The 17,796-nt window shown below is 52.4% G+C and overlaps 1 protein-coding gene across 1 annotated transcript in view; it reads right to left on the bottom strand.

Annotated features, from left to right (window-relative positions):
- Positions 1-17,796, bottom strand: part of AKNA (AT-hook transcription factor) — a 60,151-nt gene that overhangs the window by 6,881 nt on the left and 35,474 nt on the right. The window contains exons 5-17 of the mRNA XM_038745579.1: positions 15,768-15,924; positions 14,992-15,143; positions 13,810-13,869; positions 12,751-12,878; positions 11,093-11,309; positions 9,106-9,248; positions 7,593-7,763; positions 6,903-7,176; positions 5,926-6,032; positions 5,350-5,621; positions 4,046-4,202; positions 1,787-1,957; positions 593-708 (exon numbers count right to left, since the gene is read on the bottom strand). Coding sequence (XP_038601507.1) covers positions 593-708; positions 1,787-1,957; positions 4,046-4,202; positions 5,350-5,621; positions 5,926-6,032; positions 6,903-7,176; positions 7,593-7,763; positions 9,106-9,248; positions 11,093-11,309; positions 12,751-12,878; positions 13,810-13,869; positions 14,992-15,143; positions 15,768-15,924 — 2,125 coding nt within the window. The remainder of the gene's footprint in view (positions 1-592; positions 709-1,786; positions 1,958-4,045; positions 4,203-5,349; positions 5,622-5,925; positions 6,033-6,902; positions 7,177-7,592; positions 7,764-9,105; positions 9,249-11,092; positions 11,310-12,750; positions 12,879-13,809; positions 13,870-14,991; positions 15,144-15,767; positions 15,925-17,796) is intronic.

The raw sequence follows: 17,796 nt of genomic DNA, 5'->3' as shown, positions 1-17,796 counted from the left end.
AAGTGACGGAGCTGGGATTAGAACCCATGACCTTCTGACTCCCAGGCCTGGGCTTTAGCCACTATGCCATGCTGCTTCCCCCAATAGTAAGAATAATAGTAATAATAATTGTGGTATTTAAATGCTTACTTTGTGCCAAGCACTGTAGCACGTGCAGGGGTAGATACAAGATAAACAGGTCCCACATGGGGCTCCCAGGCTAAGTAGGAGGGAGAACAGGTATTGAATCCCCATTTAGCATATGAGGGAACTGAGGAGCAGAGAAGTTAAGTGACTTGTCCAAGGTCCCACAGCAAGTAAACTGGTATTAGAACCCAAGTCCTCTGACTCCCAAGTCTGTGCTCTTTCCACTAGGCCATGCGGCTACTTATCTCTACCAACTATTGTACTCTCCCAAGTTCTTAGTACAATGCTCTTTTCACAGTAAAACTCATTAAATACCATTCATGGACTGCCCTGATTTGGTAGCAATGTGGCAGCCAGGTGCTTTTGGAGGGATTGTGTTGGATGAAGCTGACAATGAGGAGATTCTCATTCCATTAATTAATATTTCTTACCCTGTGGAAGGTCCCTCCCTTCACACTTCACTTACTGCACTCGAGCATGGATGTACCCCGTGGAAGAGAAGAGGACCTGGGCCGCAGCCTTGTGGGTGGGATGCCCAGGGATGAATCACTCCGTTCTTGGTGGTGCTGCTTCACGGGCTTTCTGGGAAAGTGAAAAAGGGGAAAATAAGATGGATAAGGCTCAGCATATTTTAAATAAATCTATCAGTGATCTTTACTGAGTGCTTCTCAGGCATAGAGCACTGTACTAAATGCTTGGGCGAGTACGATACAACAGAGCTGGTAGACCATTCCCTTGCCCACAGCGAGTTCACAGTCTAGACGGGGAGACAGACATTAATATAAATAACATATAATTTACAGGTATGTATATAAGAGCTGGTCAAGGGACTGAGCTAGGAAGACTAGATGCTACCATTTGGGCACTGGATTTGTAGCTGATGGATGGTCAGGGTGACTTAATAAATGGGATTTATTGAGCACTTGTCATATAATAATTACTTTTATTTGTTAAGTGCCTTCTATGTGCCAAATACTGTACTAAGCATGGGGTAGATACAATATAAGTATATCGGTCTCTCTACCATATGGAGCTCACATTAGAAGGGGAGGGAAAACAGGTATTGAATTTCTGTGAGCCCCAAATGGAACAGGGACTATGTCCAATCTGATTAATTTACATCTACCCCTTTGGACAGTACTTGACATATAGTAAGTGCTTAAATACCACAAATATTGTATTATTACTATTACTAAGAAATGCTACCATTATTATAATCTACTGTATCTACCCCACAGTGCCCTGCACACAGCCAGCAGCAGCAGCAGCAACTGCAGTAGTTGTAGCAGCAGCAGAAGGAAGTAAACATCCACTGGGTACAGTGCACTAATGTTCAAAGAGCTGGCTACTGGCGGGGTGATCCCTGTTGACTGCAGGGGGTCTTGGAGGCAGGGGGAGCTGAGGGCCTCTGGGGGACTGGAAGAGGCACTGTGCCATGGCAGCCCCAAATGGGAGACAGCCAAATGGTGCCCAGGTGGGTATGGATGCACTTGACCTGCGACTGACCCCACCCTTGAGCTCAGTGGACCCCCAGGTTATGACTATCTCCACCACAACCCATCCCCGAACACAGAGGTTCAGACTAGCCTGTCCGAGGACAGGATTGGCAGTGATGATGAGATGGGGGAGGTCACAGCTGATGAGCGACCACGACACTCACCTGGTGGGTGTGGAGCCCCCCAAGGATGGGGAAGCCTTCCCAAAGTGACTATGGTGTTGGATGGGTTTTGCTCTGGGAGTCTCCTCGGGGTCCCGCGTGGAGCTAAGTAGCATCTTCTCAAGCTTCCGCTGGAGCCGGGAGACCTCGTTCTGCAGGGCCTGGATGGCCTGGCTGGTGGCAGGAAGGAGAATCCAGAATACCACTCCTTCCCGGCCCAGCCTGCCTGAACCCGGGCCACAGGTCCCAGGGACCAGAGGCCGGTGGAGGTGCTGAGTGGGAAGTGGGGCTTCCAGCTAGCCATTCCCCCCAGGGAGGAGTGAACTCCTGCTCAGAGGCTCCTGCCTTCTTTCAGGAAGACCGCCGCCTGCCCCTGAGGTGGGGGAGATGTTACCTGGCTCCAAGTGCTTATAAAGCTTTAATGGTGTCTAGTCTTCCACCTGGCTAACAGACCCAAACTTTTTACAGAAGGTGCATTTCATTTCTCAAGCAGCCTCACCTACACTACCTTTGTGCTACAAAATGGCAGAGGATTTGGAGGACAAGGCTGAGGGTCTGTCTAAGAGGAATGCCTGCTTCTCTGCATCTTGGGCAAGTTACATGCAGCTGCTGCCTCCACTGCTTCTTCTCCAACTCCAGTGGTCCACTACAATCTTGTTTCTGTCCCCTTCACTCCATTGAGGCTGCACTCTCCAAGGTGACCAAAAACCTCCTCCTTGCCAAATCTAATATTCTGTCCTAATCCTCCTTGACCTCTTGGGCACCTTTGGTCCTGTGGGCCACTCCCTTTTCGTGGAAGTGCTATCTAACTTAGGTTTTGCTGACCCAGTTCAATCCTGGTTCCCCTCCTACATCTCCGGCTATTCCTTCTCAGTCTCTTTTGCTGGCTCTTTTTCTGCCTCTCACCCTCTAAGGTTCTGTTCTGGGTCCCCTTCTCTTCTCACTTAATCCCTCTCTTGGGGAGCTCTTTCACTCTGATGACTTCGGCTACTACCTTTATGAGAATGACACCAAAATCTCTCACTAGCCCCAAACTCTCCCTTTCTACAGTTTTGCATTTTCTCTTTCCTGCATAACACCTTCACATGGATGTCTCACTGGAAGCATAAGTTTAATGTCTAAAACTGAATTTTTCATCTTGCTTCCCAAGTGTACACCTCTTCCTAAATTTCCCATCACAGTGGACAACAGCAACTTCCTCCCTGAAACCAAAGGCTGCCACCTTGATTTTGTTACTGACTCACTCTCTCTTTGAATTTTTTACTAAATCCTGGCCATCCAAATAAGGTCCAGATGCTAATCATATCTTGACTTGACTACTGGGTCAGCCATCTCCTTATCAGTTCTCCCTGTATCCACTCTGTACTTCATGCATCAGTCAATTAACAATTGGCATTTACTGAGCACTTATTTTGTTCAGAGTACTGTACTAAACATTTATGAGTATAATAGAGTTCTTACACCCAACCACTGTCTTCAACAAGCTTACACTCTGCTGATCCAATCATCCTTCTTAAACATCATTCTGCACACATCTCCCCGTTTCTCAAACATCCTCATTGATTACCCATTCTACTTTGCAGCAACAGAAACTCCTGACTACTGGTCTTAAGGCAATCCGTCATCTCACTCTCTCTTAACCTACTCTCTTCTCCCATCACAATCCAGCTCTCCCTCTTTGTTCCTCCCAACCTAACCTACTCACAGTGCTTTGACCACTACTCTCCCACATCTGACCCCTTGCTCACACCCTTCCTCCTGCCTGAAATGCCTTCCCTCTTCAAATCCACCTAACCACACTTCTCCCCATCCTCAAAGCCCTACTGAAATCTCCAGGCTTTCCCCGATTAATTTTCCTTCTCCCCAGGTCCTTCCTTTCAGCTACCACCTCAAGACTTCTGCACTTACAGCCCCCATAGCATATTGATACATATGGATGGTAAGTACTCTACTATTTAAGGGCATTTTCAGCCATGTACATCTTTCCAGTCTCCTTTTCCTCCTAGCTGTAAATTACTTTGTGTATGCCTCCCCTGATAGATTATAAACTTCTTGAGAGCAGAGATGTGCTCATAATACCTGACTGATTGATGAAAGGGGAGTAAGTGAAAGAGTTGGGTCTGGGGGCATTGGGCCATGGAGAGAGAGAGTGGTTGCCAGGGTTGGGCCTTCCCATAGCCCTTTCGGGTTCTCAGTCCCAAGCTGCCCTCTTTCCTTCCCCACAGACAACTCTGACGCAGAATCTGCCCTCTAGACACTTACTCTCGTGCTATCCGGGCATTGAGGTGGCTGGCTGGAGGTTCCGCTGTTCCCTGCCGGGATATGGCCAAGAAGGCAGCAGGCTGGTCTTGCCCTTGGATGGAAGGCCAATCGCAGGCCTTGATTACCCCAAGGGCTTTGGTCCTCACATCACTCTGACCTGGCAGGGAAGAGATACCAAATGCCCCATCTGGCTGAAGCTCCTTGAAGCTCCTATCCAAGCCAGGTCAGGGGTGGGGACTTAGCTTGGGGAAGCCGCAGATGAACTTCTTGCAGGAATCTCCTAGGTGGGGGTCACCAGACTTGGGTCAGTCTATCCTAACTTCATAAATATCCATGTCAAATCCAAGGGGTCCGAACGCCAAATAGTTGAAATAAAATAGAACTCCTTAGGGCAGCTGGAGGAGTCTGGATTCAAACCTGCTGCTCAGGGTTTGGTGCATCCAAGACCCAGCTCTGAGTGTGGCATTAATAGTGTCGTTGGGGAGCAGCAGAGTGGTGGGGAGACCTTCCCCACTTCATCGAACCAGAGGGGCCAGGCAGTAACAGGCTGGAGCATCCGGGTCAGGGACAACCACCCAGGGCCTTGCATAGAGCCCCCCACCACCTGGCCAGGACTGGATCATGGCTTGGGATCAGAAAAATGGCAGGAACAATCAAACCTCAGCTTTGCCCACCTGGATGGCTAGGGAACGGGGCTCGTGGCCTGCCCTAATACTGCCATGTGGCCTGCTGTGTGCAAAGACCCAGGGCCTGCAAGATGCAGGCAGACCCATGACAGAGAGGCAGTACCAAGCTCCACTCTCTGTAGTCTTAAAAAGCAGCAGCTCCCACCACCCCTCACAAGCTGGCTCTTGTCCAGCAGAGAGGGAAGGGGCCAAAGGAGACCAGAGGGAGAGAGGTGGATGCAGGCCAACCCATTCCTGGACAAATTCAGCTCTGCTCTGAGTCCTGGGGAGTGGTGGGAAATGCAAGGGCAGTGTCACAGACAAGGCAAGGAGCTGAGGGTGCCCTGCTCCACTCGCCCCAGAAGCTAGTTTTGTTCTGGACTGGCCCCAGGGGTATGAACCGGGACTGGGGGGCATCCACTTCTGCTCAAAACATCCCCAGAGGAGGTCACTTTGGACTTGCTCTGGGGGACCCTTGGACCTGGTTTGGTTAGGGCCCCCCAGGCCCAGCTTCACCTCACTTGCCCAGGATCTTGGACTTGCCCAGGATCCAGCCCCGAGAAGAAGTGCTTAGTACAGTGCTCTGCACACAGTAAGTGCTCAATAAATACTATTGAATGAATGAACAGACAGGCTCACCTGCTTTCTCTTCCAAGCCGGCTGGAACTTCTGAATCTGGGCCAAGCTGGGATGAGTGATTATGGCCTTGCTGCCTTCTCCAGAATTGCTCCCGGGTGCGCTGCATGACCCCCTGTCCCCTCTCTTGGGGGATGCCCTCTGCCTCCTGCCAAGGGCCAAAGCCTTGAGCTGAACTAGGGCTGGAGGGCACCCATGAGTCAGGGGGATGGTTTCCCTGAAGGTATGTCTGCGGCCTGGAAGCCAAGGATGTCTGGCAAGTGTTCGGTGGCTCACTGGGAGAAGGGAGAAAGGACATCTGGGCTGGAGTAACTGAATCTGTGGTGGCCCCTTGCAAGCCCCATGGAGCTGTGTCCACCTCACTAGGTGTCCTGTACCCCCTCACTTCCACCCTGCCCAGAACCTCCCCATTCAGCCACTCAGATCCTGTCATCCATCGCTCTGTTCTCATTGCACCTCCCAGCATTCTCTCTCCCTCCCTAACTCCTATGACTCTCTCAGTATTCTAGCCCAACACCATGCCCTCACTCCCCATGAACCCCACACACTCGGGGCTAGCTGACCCCAGGGGGGCCATACCTGGCCTGTGGAAGCTGGTGCTCCGGAGTCTGGGTGAGGGGTGACACCTGGCTGGTTTCAGACCCCAGGAAGCCACTGTCAGTTTCCGGGAACACGATGGGATGGTCCTGGATTATGGACATGACACCTTCACCTTGAGACTACACCCTTTGCTAGCCCTATACTCCACCCCCTCTCCATCCCAGACCTCATCCTGTCCACTCTGCAGCCTGCCAGGCCAGGCCACTGGATCAACATTCAGGGTCATAAAAAGCCATGGAGGCATGTCTGAGGGGACAAGGGGGCCTCAGGGTGGGGAAGCCTTTCTGTGTGACAGCTGGGACACAGGGTGAGAAGACCAAGGGGCAGAGGTCAGGGGTAGGTCTTGGATCCGGGTGTCCACTCAGCACTGCAGCCCAGAGCTCCAGGTCCTGCCTCCTGGCTGGGCAATCAGTCCAAGCTGAAGGGTGTCCCTCTGCTCCCCCTCCCACAGTTCCAGGTCTGGTGTCTCTGGGACTTGGTGGCTGCTCTCCTCTCAGATGCCAGTCAGCCCACAAATGTGCCCTGAGCCACCAGCCTGGAGATGAGGAACCTCTGACCCAACAGGGAAGTGGCAGGTCACCTGAATCCCAAGGTCCAGTCAACTCATGAATGAGCTGAAAGGGGAGGAGGGGAAGGGGAGAGGAGGAAAGAAGGAGAGGAAGGGGCCCCAGGATCAGAGACATTGAATTGGAAAGGTTTTCTGGAGAGAGGTGTGTTGGAGGGGTACTTAAACTGGTATTTAAGATGGGCAGGAGTTGGGAATGGCTGAGGGGACTGGGCGGCTGACAGGGCTAGGTGGCTGAGGGAGCCAGGTAGCTGAGGTGAGGCTATTCAAAGGGCCAGCTGGATGTTGAGGGTTTCCCTCTGCATTGGCCCCTGGTCACTCCACATTGAGGTCCTCCTCTCCCATGCTGAGACTGCCCCTCAGGGCCTAAGGCTGACAGGCTTTCACTCACCTCTTGCTGGGTGGCTTTGGCTGGGTAGGAAGGCCTTCGGGGAAGCTGCTCAGAGCTGCCTCTGCCCACCAGGCTGGCAACACTGCTCTGGTGGGATGGTGGCTGCTTCCGTCCCAGGATGGGAGAGTTGGGGGTATCTGGGACAGGGTGGTTGGGGGCAGTTCCACTTCGAATGAGATGCTCAGGGTGATGCACGGGCAGTCGGCAACTGGGCCCCTGCCCAGATGACTGCTTCCCCTCCACGGGGATGGGGGCCTTCTTCTCCAGAGGTGCCCTGGGGTAAGAGAAACAGATAGAGTTGGCCTTGGTCTAAGGCAGGAGCCAGGCTGGGGGTCGGTTTGGGGATTTTGTGTTCCCTGGGAACGCCATATAGGTGGCCTTGGCTCTGTTCCATCCCAAATCCTACCAATACCATCCCCCTCCTCCCCACAGGGTTCCAGGGGCCACCCGACTCAGTAGAGGGGGGCAAGGCCCAGGCAGGGTCACCAGGGCCTATCTTGGAGCCATGATTTCTAAGAGTAGCTGAGACTGTTTCATCGGAGCCCCCACCCTGTCCTCTTGGGAAGAGGTCTGTGCCTGGATTTCCCTGCAGTGACCCACACTCAGGGCTGAGGATGCAAAGGCAATCCGGATCTTCCCCACCACAGGGTCATTCTGGGCCAGCACAGAATGAGCAGGGACTGTGCTTACGAAAGAGGGACTGAGCATCTCTGCTCCTCCTCTGATTCCAGTGGCCTGCGGCAGCAGGTGCCCAGGTGGGCTTTCCTCAGAGTGGGGCTCTCCACAGCCTCCCGGAAGTCCCTTTCTCCCTGGTTCGGTTCCACCTTCAGGGCACCTGGGAGAGATTTGGTGTCCCGGTACCTGCAGCAAAGCAGAAGGGCAGTGATCTGGGGCCAGAAAGGGCCTGGGACCACGAGGTAGGGCTGGACCAAAGTCCCTGTCAAGTCCATCATTCAAGCATCTCCTACCAGGCAAGGGTGTGCGGGTCCTGGTCCCCATTAGATAGCAACAACAATCTTGTGATGGTGTTATGAACGTGCTATGTGCCAAGCACTGTACTAAGTGCTGGATTAGCTACCATGCAATCAGATTAGACCCAGCCCCTGTCCCACATGAAGGGCGCAGTCTAAGCAGGAAAGAAAACAGGTACCTTATGCCTATTTTACAGGTGCGGAAACTGGGGCAAATCAATCTTAAATGAATAGCCTAAGGTCACACAGCAGGCAAGAGCCAGGTTTAGAATCTAGATCCCCTGACTCTCAGGCGCGTGTTCTTTCCAATTGTCCATGCAGGAGTAGGAGACCAGACTGTATAACACAAATCAAAGCCCCATGTTTCCCTGGAGGCAGTCCACTAGTTGAGGTGCCTGGATGCCCACCAAGGGACCTGGTCCATCTGCTAGCCAACCAAGGCTCTGCTACTGAAGCAGAGGAGTCTGCTGGAACTGCTACAACTGGCCCTCACCAGACACTTGAGGCTCCTGGGGTAGGCAGTGACATGGACCACGCTGGCAATGGGGTCTCAGTTAGACCAGAGTGAAGTGGGCACCTCTGGGGTGATCCTTGGCACGTGACTGAGAGACTACCAATCCTGTCTCTGCCCATATCCCAGCTGTACTGGCCCCTGGTGTCTGCCCTGGGGTGAGGCCAAAGGGAAGGGGCAGGGCGGAGCAGAACCAGGGACTACACAGGGCTTCATGAGCTGCCCCGGGAGGCCACTCCATGCTGCCCAGCCTTGCCGACCTCTGAGGGGGTGTGTAGGCCATTTCGTGTTCAAGAAATCATTGACTAGAATTTGTCACAGATAAACTCTGGGACTTTCATTGCTTGTCTTCTCTAATCTTTGTCCTCACCCTCTTTCCCCACTCTGACCCAGCCCTGACAAGCCCGTTGCTGGGTAGGGACCGTCTCTATATGTTGCCGACTTGTACTTCCCAACCGCTTAGTACAGTGCTGTGCACACATTAAGCGCTCAATAAAGACGACTGAATGAATGAATGAACCTGTGTATACAGAGAGCTGACGAGTTGGCGAGGCCACATATACAGGGAGCTTACCTTCAGCCTAGTGCTCCCCACTATACAGGAAGCTGGGTCAGGCTGGGTTCTCAGGGTGAAGGGAGAAGTAGTGGTATGTTGTGGCATGTGTGGTGAGGGTGGAGGATTAAGGGAGTCGCCGGCAGGATCAGTGGAATTGACACTTACTGACCCAGCAGCGACTGGAAGGGCCTTTCCACCTGCAAGGCTTTGTGCTGGACGAGCCCAGGGAGAACACCTCTATCACCTTCTAGCTCATTGCCCATTGAGCTTGATGCTGTGTCCTTCAGGCTGCCTGGGATCCCCAGAGGCTGTGGGATACAAAGGTCAAAGGTCATAGTCATACCAGAGGGGCTAGTGGTGTGTTAAGTGCCTTTGAGACACCCCCCCCCGCCCCGCCCCCACCTGCCAACTTTTCACTCCCCTTCTACCCTCCCCAAATTCCCAGCTTCTGGGTGGCAGTACCCAGAGACACTTGGGGCATCCCCTGCCTTATTTCCCAATGACCCCCAATCCAGACAGACCTTTTTCTGCCTCCTCAGAACAGCAGCCACTAGCCGGCCAGAAACCCTCACAGCTTCCCAAGACCCCAGATGCCTCCTAAATAAAAACCCAATGTCTTCACAATTTCATTGAACTCTGACCTTTCTTCTCCATCCAAACTACTACTACACTGATCCAAGCACTCATCCTATCCTTCCTTGACTACTGTATCAGCCTCATTGCTGACTTCCCTGCCTCCGGTCTCTCCCCACTCCAATCCATACCTCACTCTGCTGCCCAGATCATTTTCCTTAAAAAAAAAATTGTTCAATCAATGTCTCCCCACTCCTCAAGAACCTGCGGTGACTGCCCACCCACCACCACATCAAACAGAAAATCCTTACCATCGGCTTTAAACCACTCAATCAGCTTCCCCCTTCCTATCTTACCCCATTGATTTCCTACTACGCCCCAGCTCTTTCATTTTGCTCCTCTAATGCCTACCTAACCACTATCCCTCGATGCCCTCTATCTTGCTGCAGACAGTTCACCCACATCCTCCCTCTGTCCTGGAACTCTGTTCCCCTCTTCATACCTGACAGACCACAATTCTCCCTACCTTCAAAGCCTTATTTAAATTACATCTCCTCCAAAAGGCTTTCCCCAACTAAACTCATTTTCAACTCTCTCTCTCTCTCTCCCTCCCTCCCTCCCTCCCTCTCTCTCCCTCTCCCTCTCTTCTGCATCATCCTGGCACTTGGATTTATTCCCTTTAAGCATCTGACATTCACCCCACACTCAGCCCATAGCATTTATGTACCTATGTAGCTTATTTTAATGTCTGTCTCCCCCTCAATCAATCATATTTATTAAGCACTCACTGTGTGCCCAGTCCTGTGTGCAGAGTACTGTGTGCAGAGTAAGCACTTGGGAGAGGACAATATAACAAAGTTGGTAGAAATGTTCCCTGTTCGCAGTGAAATTACAATGTAGAGGGGGAGACAGACATTAATATAAATTATGGATGGGAACGTAAGTGCGGTGGGACAGAGGGTGAATAAAAGGTGCATATTCAAGTGCAAGGGTGATGCAGAAGAGAGAGGGAGGAAAGAAAATAAGGGCTTAGTCGGGGAAGGCCTCTTGGATGGGATGTGCCTTCAGAAAGGCTTTAAAGTAACGGGGGGTTGCAAGCACTTACCTTGTGTCATGCACTGTTCTAAACGCTGGGGTACCCACAAGTTTATCGGACTGGGCACCGTCCCTGATCTACATAGGGATCTAAGTCAAGTAGGAGAGAGAATAGGTAATGAATCCCCATTTTGCAGTTGAGGAAACTGAGGCACAGAGCATGAGGTCACATAGTAGGCAAGTGGTGGAGCAGAGATTAGAACCCATATCCTCTGGCTCCCAGGTCCATGCTTTATCCTCTAGGCCAAGCTGCTTTCTTGTGGGCAGGGAAAATGCCTATGAACATGCCCACTAATTCTGTTGTACTGTACTCTCCCTAGTACTTATTGTAGTGCTCTATACCCAGGAAATGTTTATTAAATACAATTGATTGATTGAAAAGGAAAGTAGGAGGTGGAAGATGCTCAGCCTGGCATTAGGCCGAGTGCCCAGTCTCCTTTGAGCCCCGGCCTGTGCTCATTTCCTGGTCTGGGGCAGAGTTTACCTGGGAATATGGGGTGCAGCTGGCTGGCTTCAGAGTCAGGGGGGATGGGGCTGGAATCTGGGGCAGCAGTTCCTCAGATGGTAAGGCCGAGAAGCTGCAGGGCAGTGGGTTCTCTCGTGGGGTTCTGGGAGGCTGCTGGTCCAGAGTGACCTGATCAAGTCCATCTTTCAGCTCCTCCAGGTGTATTCCCAGGCGGAAGATCTCTCCCTCCACGGCCCTGGAATGGGTCAAACCATCAGTCAGAGGAGGTAGAGGGAGCTGATACGTCGCGGAGATTGACTCCCTGGCCACCTGACTCCTGTCTGGTGCCTTGCCAAGGGCTTGCATATACAATGAGAATAGTATAAGAAGAAAAATTGGTGTATTGATTAAGGGCTTAATATGTGACAAGCACTGTTCTAAATTCTACATCCAGCCTGATTAACTTGTATCTACCTCGGGGCTTAGAACAGTCCTTGACACAAAGCAAATGCTTAAAAAATACCATTTAAAAAAGTACTGGAGTAGACACACTATAAGCAGACCTGTCCCATATTGGGGTCACAATCTAAAGGGGAAGAAGAACAAGGTGTATCTAAGCTTCAAGACCAGTCCCCACTCACCACAGTTGGACCCCCAGGCCATTATTCCCAAGCCCCTATCTCCATGGCTGAGCAGAAGGCCAACAGAGGCTTCAACTATCACCTTGAAGTGGATGACTTACAAATCAACCTTGCTAGACCCCACCTCTCTCCTTTGTAATCTTGTATCTCCTCCTGCCTCCAGGACATCTCTACCTGGATGTCCTGTCAACACCTCAAAATAGCCCAAACTGAACATCTATCCTCCCAAATCCTCTACCCCTCACTTCCTCATCACTGTTTCCACCACCATCCTTCCCATCTTTCAAGCCCATAAAAGTGGCATTTTCCTTGGCTCGTCTTTCTCTTTCAACCCTAATATTTAATAAATCACCAAATCCTGTCAGTTCCTTCTTCATATCTTCAGAATCTACCTCTTCCTTTTCATCCAAACTGCCATTCTGTTAGTCCAAGCAGTTAACACTTCCCAGTTTGACTACTGCATCGACCTCCTTGCTGATCCTTCTGCCTCCAGCCTCTCCAGTCCATACTTCATTCTACTGACTGGATCACTCTTCTAAAAAAAAATCATTCTGCAGACATCTCACTCCTCAGGTACTGACAAGGGTTGCCCATCTATCGCTGCATCAAAGAGAACCTCCTTATCATTGGCTTTAATCAATCAATCAATGGTATTTATTGAGCACTTACTGTGTGCAGAGCACTGAGCTATGTGCTTGGGAAAGTACAATACAACAAGGTACTCATTCAGCTCTTCCCCTCCCACCCCTCCTCACTCCTCTCCCCCTAAAACTCAGTCAGCACATTTGGCTCCTCTAATGCCAACTTTCTGTACCTCTCTTGCCATTGAACCCTTGCTTACATCCCCCTTCCTGCCTGCATCTCCCTCCCCTGCACATTTGGCAGACCACTTCTCTCTCCATCTTCAAGGTCCTTCAAGCCAAGGCTCTGGATGCCCAGTGGGGTGCCTTGGCTTTAGAGACCACCCTGAGCTAGACTTGTCTCTCTCCATCCCTGAGGCATGCTGGGAGGGTGGGGGCTGTGGATCTGCTCTCAGGGACAGGGTCAGAGATGTACCTGTCCAGATCAAACTCCCCCGGGGGCTCCTCTGGGTCCTGAAGCTGCTGCAGTTGTTGATGCTTCTCGCGGGCCTGGAGATAGGCTCCCTCTAGGGCACTCTGTGCTGCCTTCAGCTTCCAGAAGTCCTAGAACCAGCCAATGCACAAACCTCACAAGCTCACAGACTTCCTGTGATTCCAGCAGAGGTTGGGCGGGGGAGGCGAATGGGGCAGCCTGGGCCAGGGGCTGCGGGGGGAGGATGAGAAGAGGGCAGGGGAGGGCTGGCACTGGGGTTGCAGTGGGAGGATGGGCCTGGACTTGGGGCTGTGGTGGAGAGGAATGGGGCTGGGCCCAGGGCTGCTCGGGGAGGAGGGGGCTGGGCCTGGGGGCTGCCAAAGGACTAGGATTGTCATTGCTGAGGGGACTGTTCGGTCTCATCCTGCCTGTCCTCCAGGGACAACAGAGCCCGGCTCCAGTGAAGCAGAGCTCAGGTCAAAGGTCAGGGACCTGGGTGCCCGGCTCATGATGCCCTTCACCATATCAGTGAGCTGGGCTGCTGCCATGGCCGGGAGTACTTTGCAGGAGCCCCCAAGGAAAGCACTCTCTCCGGGCTGGGAAAGTGGGAGGCTCCCAGCAGGGCGGCCTCCTCCGGAAGGCCCAGTGAGCAGCAGAGGCTCAAGTTGAGTCATGTGTTATCCTGCAAAGGGCCCTGAGCGGGCCCGTACCAGTCCACCTCCACCCAATGCCTATGCTGGGCTTCCTCAGGCCCCCAAGTGGAAGGGCTATGCTAAGGACTTTGGCCCTGGCCAATGTGATCAGGAAATGGGCACACAGACTGAACTGGCTCAAAACCAAGTGAGCAATGGGCCTAAAATCACGTTTCACACCCAATCCTGGCCAGGGGCTCTGGTCAGACTCCTCCACAGCCATAGGTCCTCCACAGAGCATCAGTGTAGCTCTGGAAGTGATGGATGCTGGCCCAGGTTAGGGAAAGGCAGTGGTGCTTCCTGAAGCTGGGCCTGGGCCTAGCCCTGAGTGGGGTGAGAGAGGACAGCTCAGCGGGAGGTGCTGACGTACCTTCAGTTGGTCATGTGATGCCAGCCTCCTTGTCTGGACCAGCCCTTCGAAGGACTCCACCTGGCAAGGAAACACAACCTCGGCCTGCACCTGGGGAGCCAGGCAGTCTGGTTGCCGGTAGCAATGCTCTCCTGCACTGTCTCCTACACCAGCTGTACCCACATATGAGAGTCCAATATATAAAGTATGGCAAGGTGGTCAGAGCCATGAAGGCATTTGGTTTGGCAGGGCTGGGGAAAGGAGCCCACAATCTAGCCCGGTCATCTCCTGTTGGCAGACTGCAGTTCTGGAAGCTGGTGGAACAGTCAGAAGAAGAAAAGGATGGGGAACCCTGCCCTCAGGGAGCTCACTGTCAAACAGGGGAGGTGGACCTGTATAAATCAGCGAATTTACAGTATGTGAGAGTGTGAAAATAGATAAAAACAGAATGGAAAATAGAAAGGGGAATTAAATGAACAGCAAATATATAAATGTATGTCAGAGTGTACAGGTGGTTGATGGGAGGGAATAACTGGGAAAGCGCTGTGGACTTGTGCATAAAGCATGGGCCTGGGAGCCAGAGGACCTGGGTCCTAATCCCAACTCTGCCACTTGTCTGCTATGTGACCTTGGGAAAGTCGCTTAACCTCTCTGTGCCTCAGTTTCTTCAACTGCAAAATGGGGATTCAATACCTGTTCTCCCTCTACCTGCCTCTCAGCCCCATGTGGGCCAGGGACTGTATCTGGTCTGATAAACTTGTCAAGCAGTCAGTCAATTAAATTTATTTAATGCTTACTGTGTGCAGAGCACTGTACTAAGTGCTCATATCTACCCCAGCCCTTAGAACAGAGCTTGACACATAGTAAGTCCTTAACAAATACTATTTCAAAAAAGAAAGAAAAGGATTGGTCAGGAGAGGCCTTTTGGAGGAGGTGGCTTTTCTGGAAGCTTTGATTCCAGAAAAGAGTGCGGTTTTGGGGGATGAAGGAATTCCAGGCAAGAAAGGGCATATGTGATGGGTCAGAGACAGGAGGGCTGTGAGCAAGGGACAGGATGGAGGTTGTAGAGGGTGAAGCATGTGAGCCAGGAGGCTCTGTGAGCCTCTGCCAGTGGTGGGACACCCTCCCCGTGCCATTCAATCTCTCGGAAGCCATGCTGGAGGGAGGATTCAGGGGCAGCTGCCAGCCAGAGCCTCCATGTACCTGTGCCAGTAAGTTCTCCACCCGTGCTGCCAGGGTCTGGGTCAGCAAGTCTCCCGGGGAGGATCTGTCCAGGCCAGGACACTGGGGCAGGCTGGGGCACTGGGCCCTGCAGAAGGAGGTGTTGTGCTTATCTCCCTGTGCAGACGGGGAACCTGAAATCAAACAGGTGTGAGCCCCCAGGGCCTGGGAGGAGCCCACCCCCTGGCCCACCAACAGGCTTCCACCTGTGCCCCAGGGGCCCTGGGGAGGCTCGGGAGGTGGAAGCTGCACAAGCCTCAGGCCCCACATGACAGATTGGGCCCATGGGGGATGGGGGAGGGTCTGAGCCAGCCTCCACCCATGCCCTGCACAGCCTCCACCAAGTCTGAGGACCCAACAAGTAAGCTGGGCTTAGGTGATGCGCTTCTCAGGCTGGAGAGGGCTGGGGCCCCTGCAAGTATGATGGCTGAGGAGAGATGGCCCAGAGGTTCCTGGGCTTTCTACGACTACAAGCCCCAGCTGTCCCCAGGAACAACATTGCGTGGAGGTAGGACCTAGATGGGCCTCAGTCCAGGCATAGCTCTTCCCCACCTCTCTCGCGCCACCCCTCTCCACCCCATTCCAGATCTGTTGGGCTCCTTCCACCCCCACAGCCTCAGTTTCCCACCCAGATAGGAACCCGCACTGAAGTGACTTGGGTTGAATCTACTGTTGCTGGTGGACACCATCCAGCAGGCTGTGAAGGAGGGTAGGCAAGAGTGGCCCACCCCCTGGCCTTTGGAGACTCTGAAGCTCACCTGGATCCTGGGTGGCCCATGGGGTAAGGCCAGGGTCTGACTGGAACATGGCCCTCCTGGCCTGGGGGATGGAGAGGGTCAGTGGTTGGGCCCCAGCTGGCAACGTCCCCGTGCGGATGCCATGGTTAGGCCTGGGTGGGTCCGAGTGCAGGTTTACCTGAGTTGGAATAGAGGGGGTCAGTCCTGCTGGGGGTCGAGGATTGGGGGGATGGAGAAGCCCACTGCCAGCAGCTCAAGGGGACCAAGGGGACATTCTGAGCACTGATGCCATCTTTCTGCTCATTCATCCATCTGTCCGTACTGCTGTCCAGGGCAGACCATGCCCCTGCACCCTGCCCCCCAACCCCTAGATCTGGATCCTAGATTCCTCTTCCCACATCCAGGAAGCCATTCTTTTCATGGACACACAGCCTTCCATCCTGTTTTCTCCCATGCAGCTGCCCCCCACAGAAGTCTCTCAGAGACTGGTGAGGCACATGTCCCCTCCCAGAAGCCTCTTACTGGCCTCTCCTACCTTTCTCCATCTTCCCCAGGCTCTCCACATGTGCAGGAGAGGCAGTACTTCATTCTGAGCCACGGCCCCTCCTTGGATGCTGGAAATGTGCCACTTGTTTGTTTTGTACTTCAAGTGCTTAGCACAGTGTATTCCACTTAGCTGCTCATAAACTACTATAAACTATATATACTATAAACTACTATGAACTCATAAATACTACTGCTATTACAACTACCCTCGGGACCATGGATCAACCTGACTTGCTCCCTTTGCTCCTCCCCTCTCCCAGCCCCACAGCACTTACGTACATATTTGTAATTTATTTATTTGTATTGATCTCTGTCTCCCTGGCTCTAGACTGAAAGCTCATTGTGGGTAGGGAATGTGTCTATTGTTGTATTGTACTCTCCCAAGCACTTAGTATAGTGCTTTGCACACAGTAAGCGCTCCATAAATATGATCGAATGAATGAACTAGAGGCATAGATTCCACAGGGCCAGGGTGGAGGGGGAAGAGAAAGGGAAAGGAGGAGTGAGGAGAGAGAGAGAGGGAGAGAGAGAGGGAGAGGGAGAGGGAGACAGAGAGAGAGAGGGAGAGAGAGAGAGAGAGAGAGAGAGAGAGAGAGAGAGAGAGAGAGAGAGAGAGAGAGAGAGAGAGAGAGAGAGAGAGAGAGAGAGAGAGAGAGAGAGAGAGAGAGAGAGAGAGAGAGAGAGAGAGAGAGAGAGAAAGAACACAAACATGAACCAGGTAGGGGAGGAAGAAGAAGAGTTGCAGATTTACAGCCAGGGCTGGGAGGGGCCACAGCACCCCTTCTTGGGGACAGGAGAGAGATATCTGTGTTGCAGCTCCAACCTCTAGCCAGTTCATTCCTTCTGAGAATGGTGGGGTGGGCAGGTAGGGAGAGGCAGGCAGGCAACAAAGCTGGGGTGGGGACAGAGGGAACTAATGGCCACACTGCCCCGGGGATGGGCTCCTCTGCCAACATCAAAGAGGGTCCTAGTTCCCTATATGGGATCTGGCCAGCAGAGAGCAGCTGGTCCCAGGACTCTGGGTCCTTCATCTGCCACATCCCTCAGGACCACCATTCAATCAGTGGTATTTATAATAATAAAAATAATAATTATTATAATATTTGTTAAGCACTTTCTATGTGCCAAGCACTGCACTAAGCACTGGGGAGGATACAAGCAAACTGAATTGGACACAGTACCATCCCACATGGGACTCTTAGTCTCGATCCCCATTTTACAGATGAGGTAACTGAGCCCCAGGGAGCCCCTATGAACCCCATGTAGGACACGGGTTGTGTTCAACCTGACTGACTTATTTCTATGCCAGCACTTAGTACAGTGTCTGGCATATAGTGAGTGCTTAACAAATAGGGAAAAAAAAAGGGCTTGCCATCACCATCTGGACAACATAAGTTTCCCTTAGCTCTTAAGGTATTTTTATAGGCCTCATCAGCCCTTAGGGCTCCACATGCAGTTCTTCTACAATGCCCGTTTGCACCTTGCCCTGTTAGGAATTGGGAGA

This window comes from Tachyglossus aculeatus, chromosome 4, assembly GCF_015852505.1.
Source record: "Tachyglossus aculeatus isolate mTacAcu1 chromosome 4, mTacAcu1.pri, whole genome shotgun sequence".
Classification (NCBI taxonomy): Eukaryota; Metazoa; Chordata; class Mammalia; order Monotremata; family Tachyglossidae; genus Tachyglossus; species Tachyglossus aculeatus.
The sequence above is the reverse complement of the archived record's forward strand: the minus strand, read 5'-3'. Positions and strand labels throughout refer to the sequence as shown.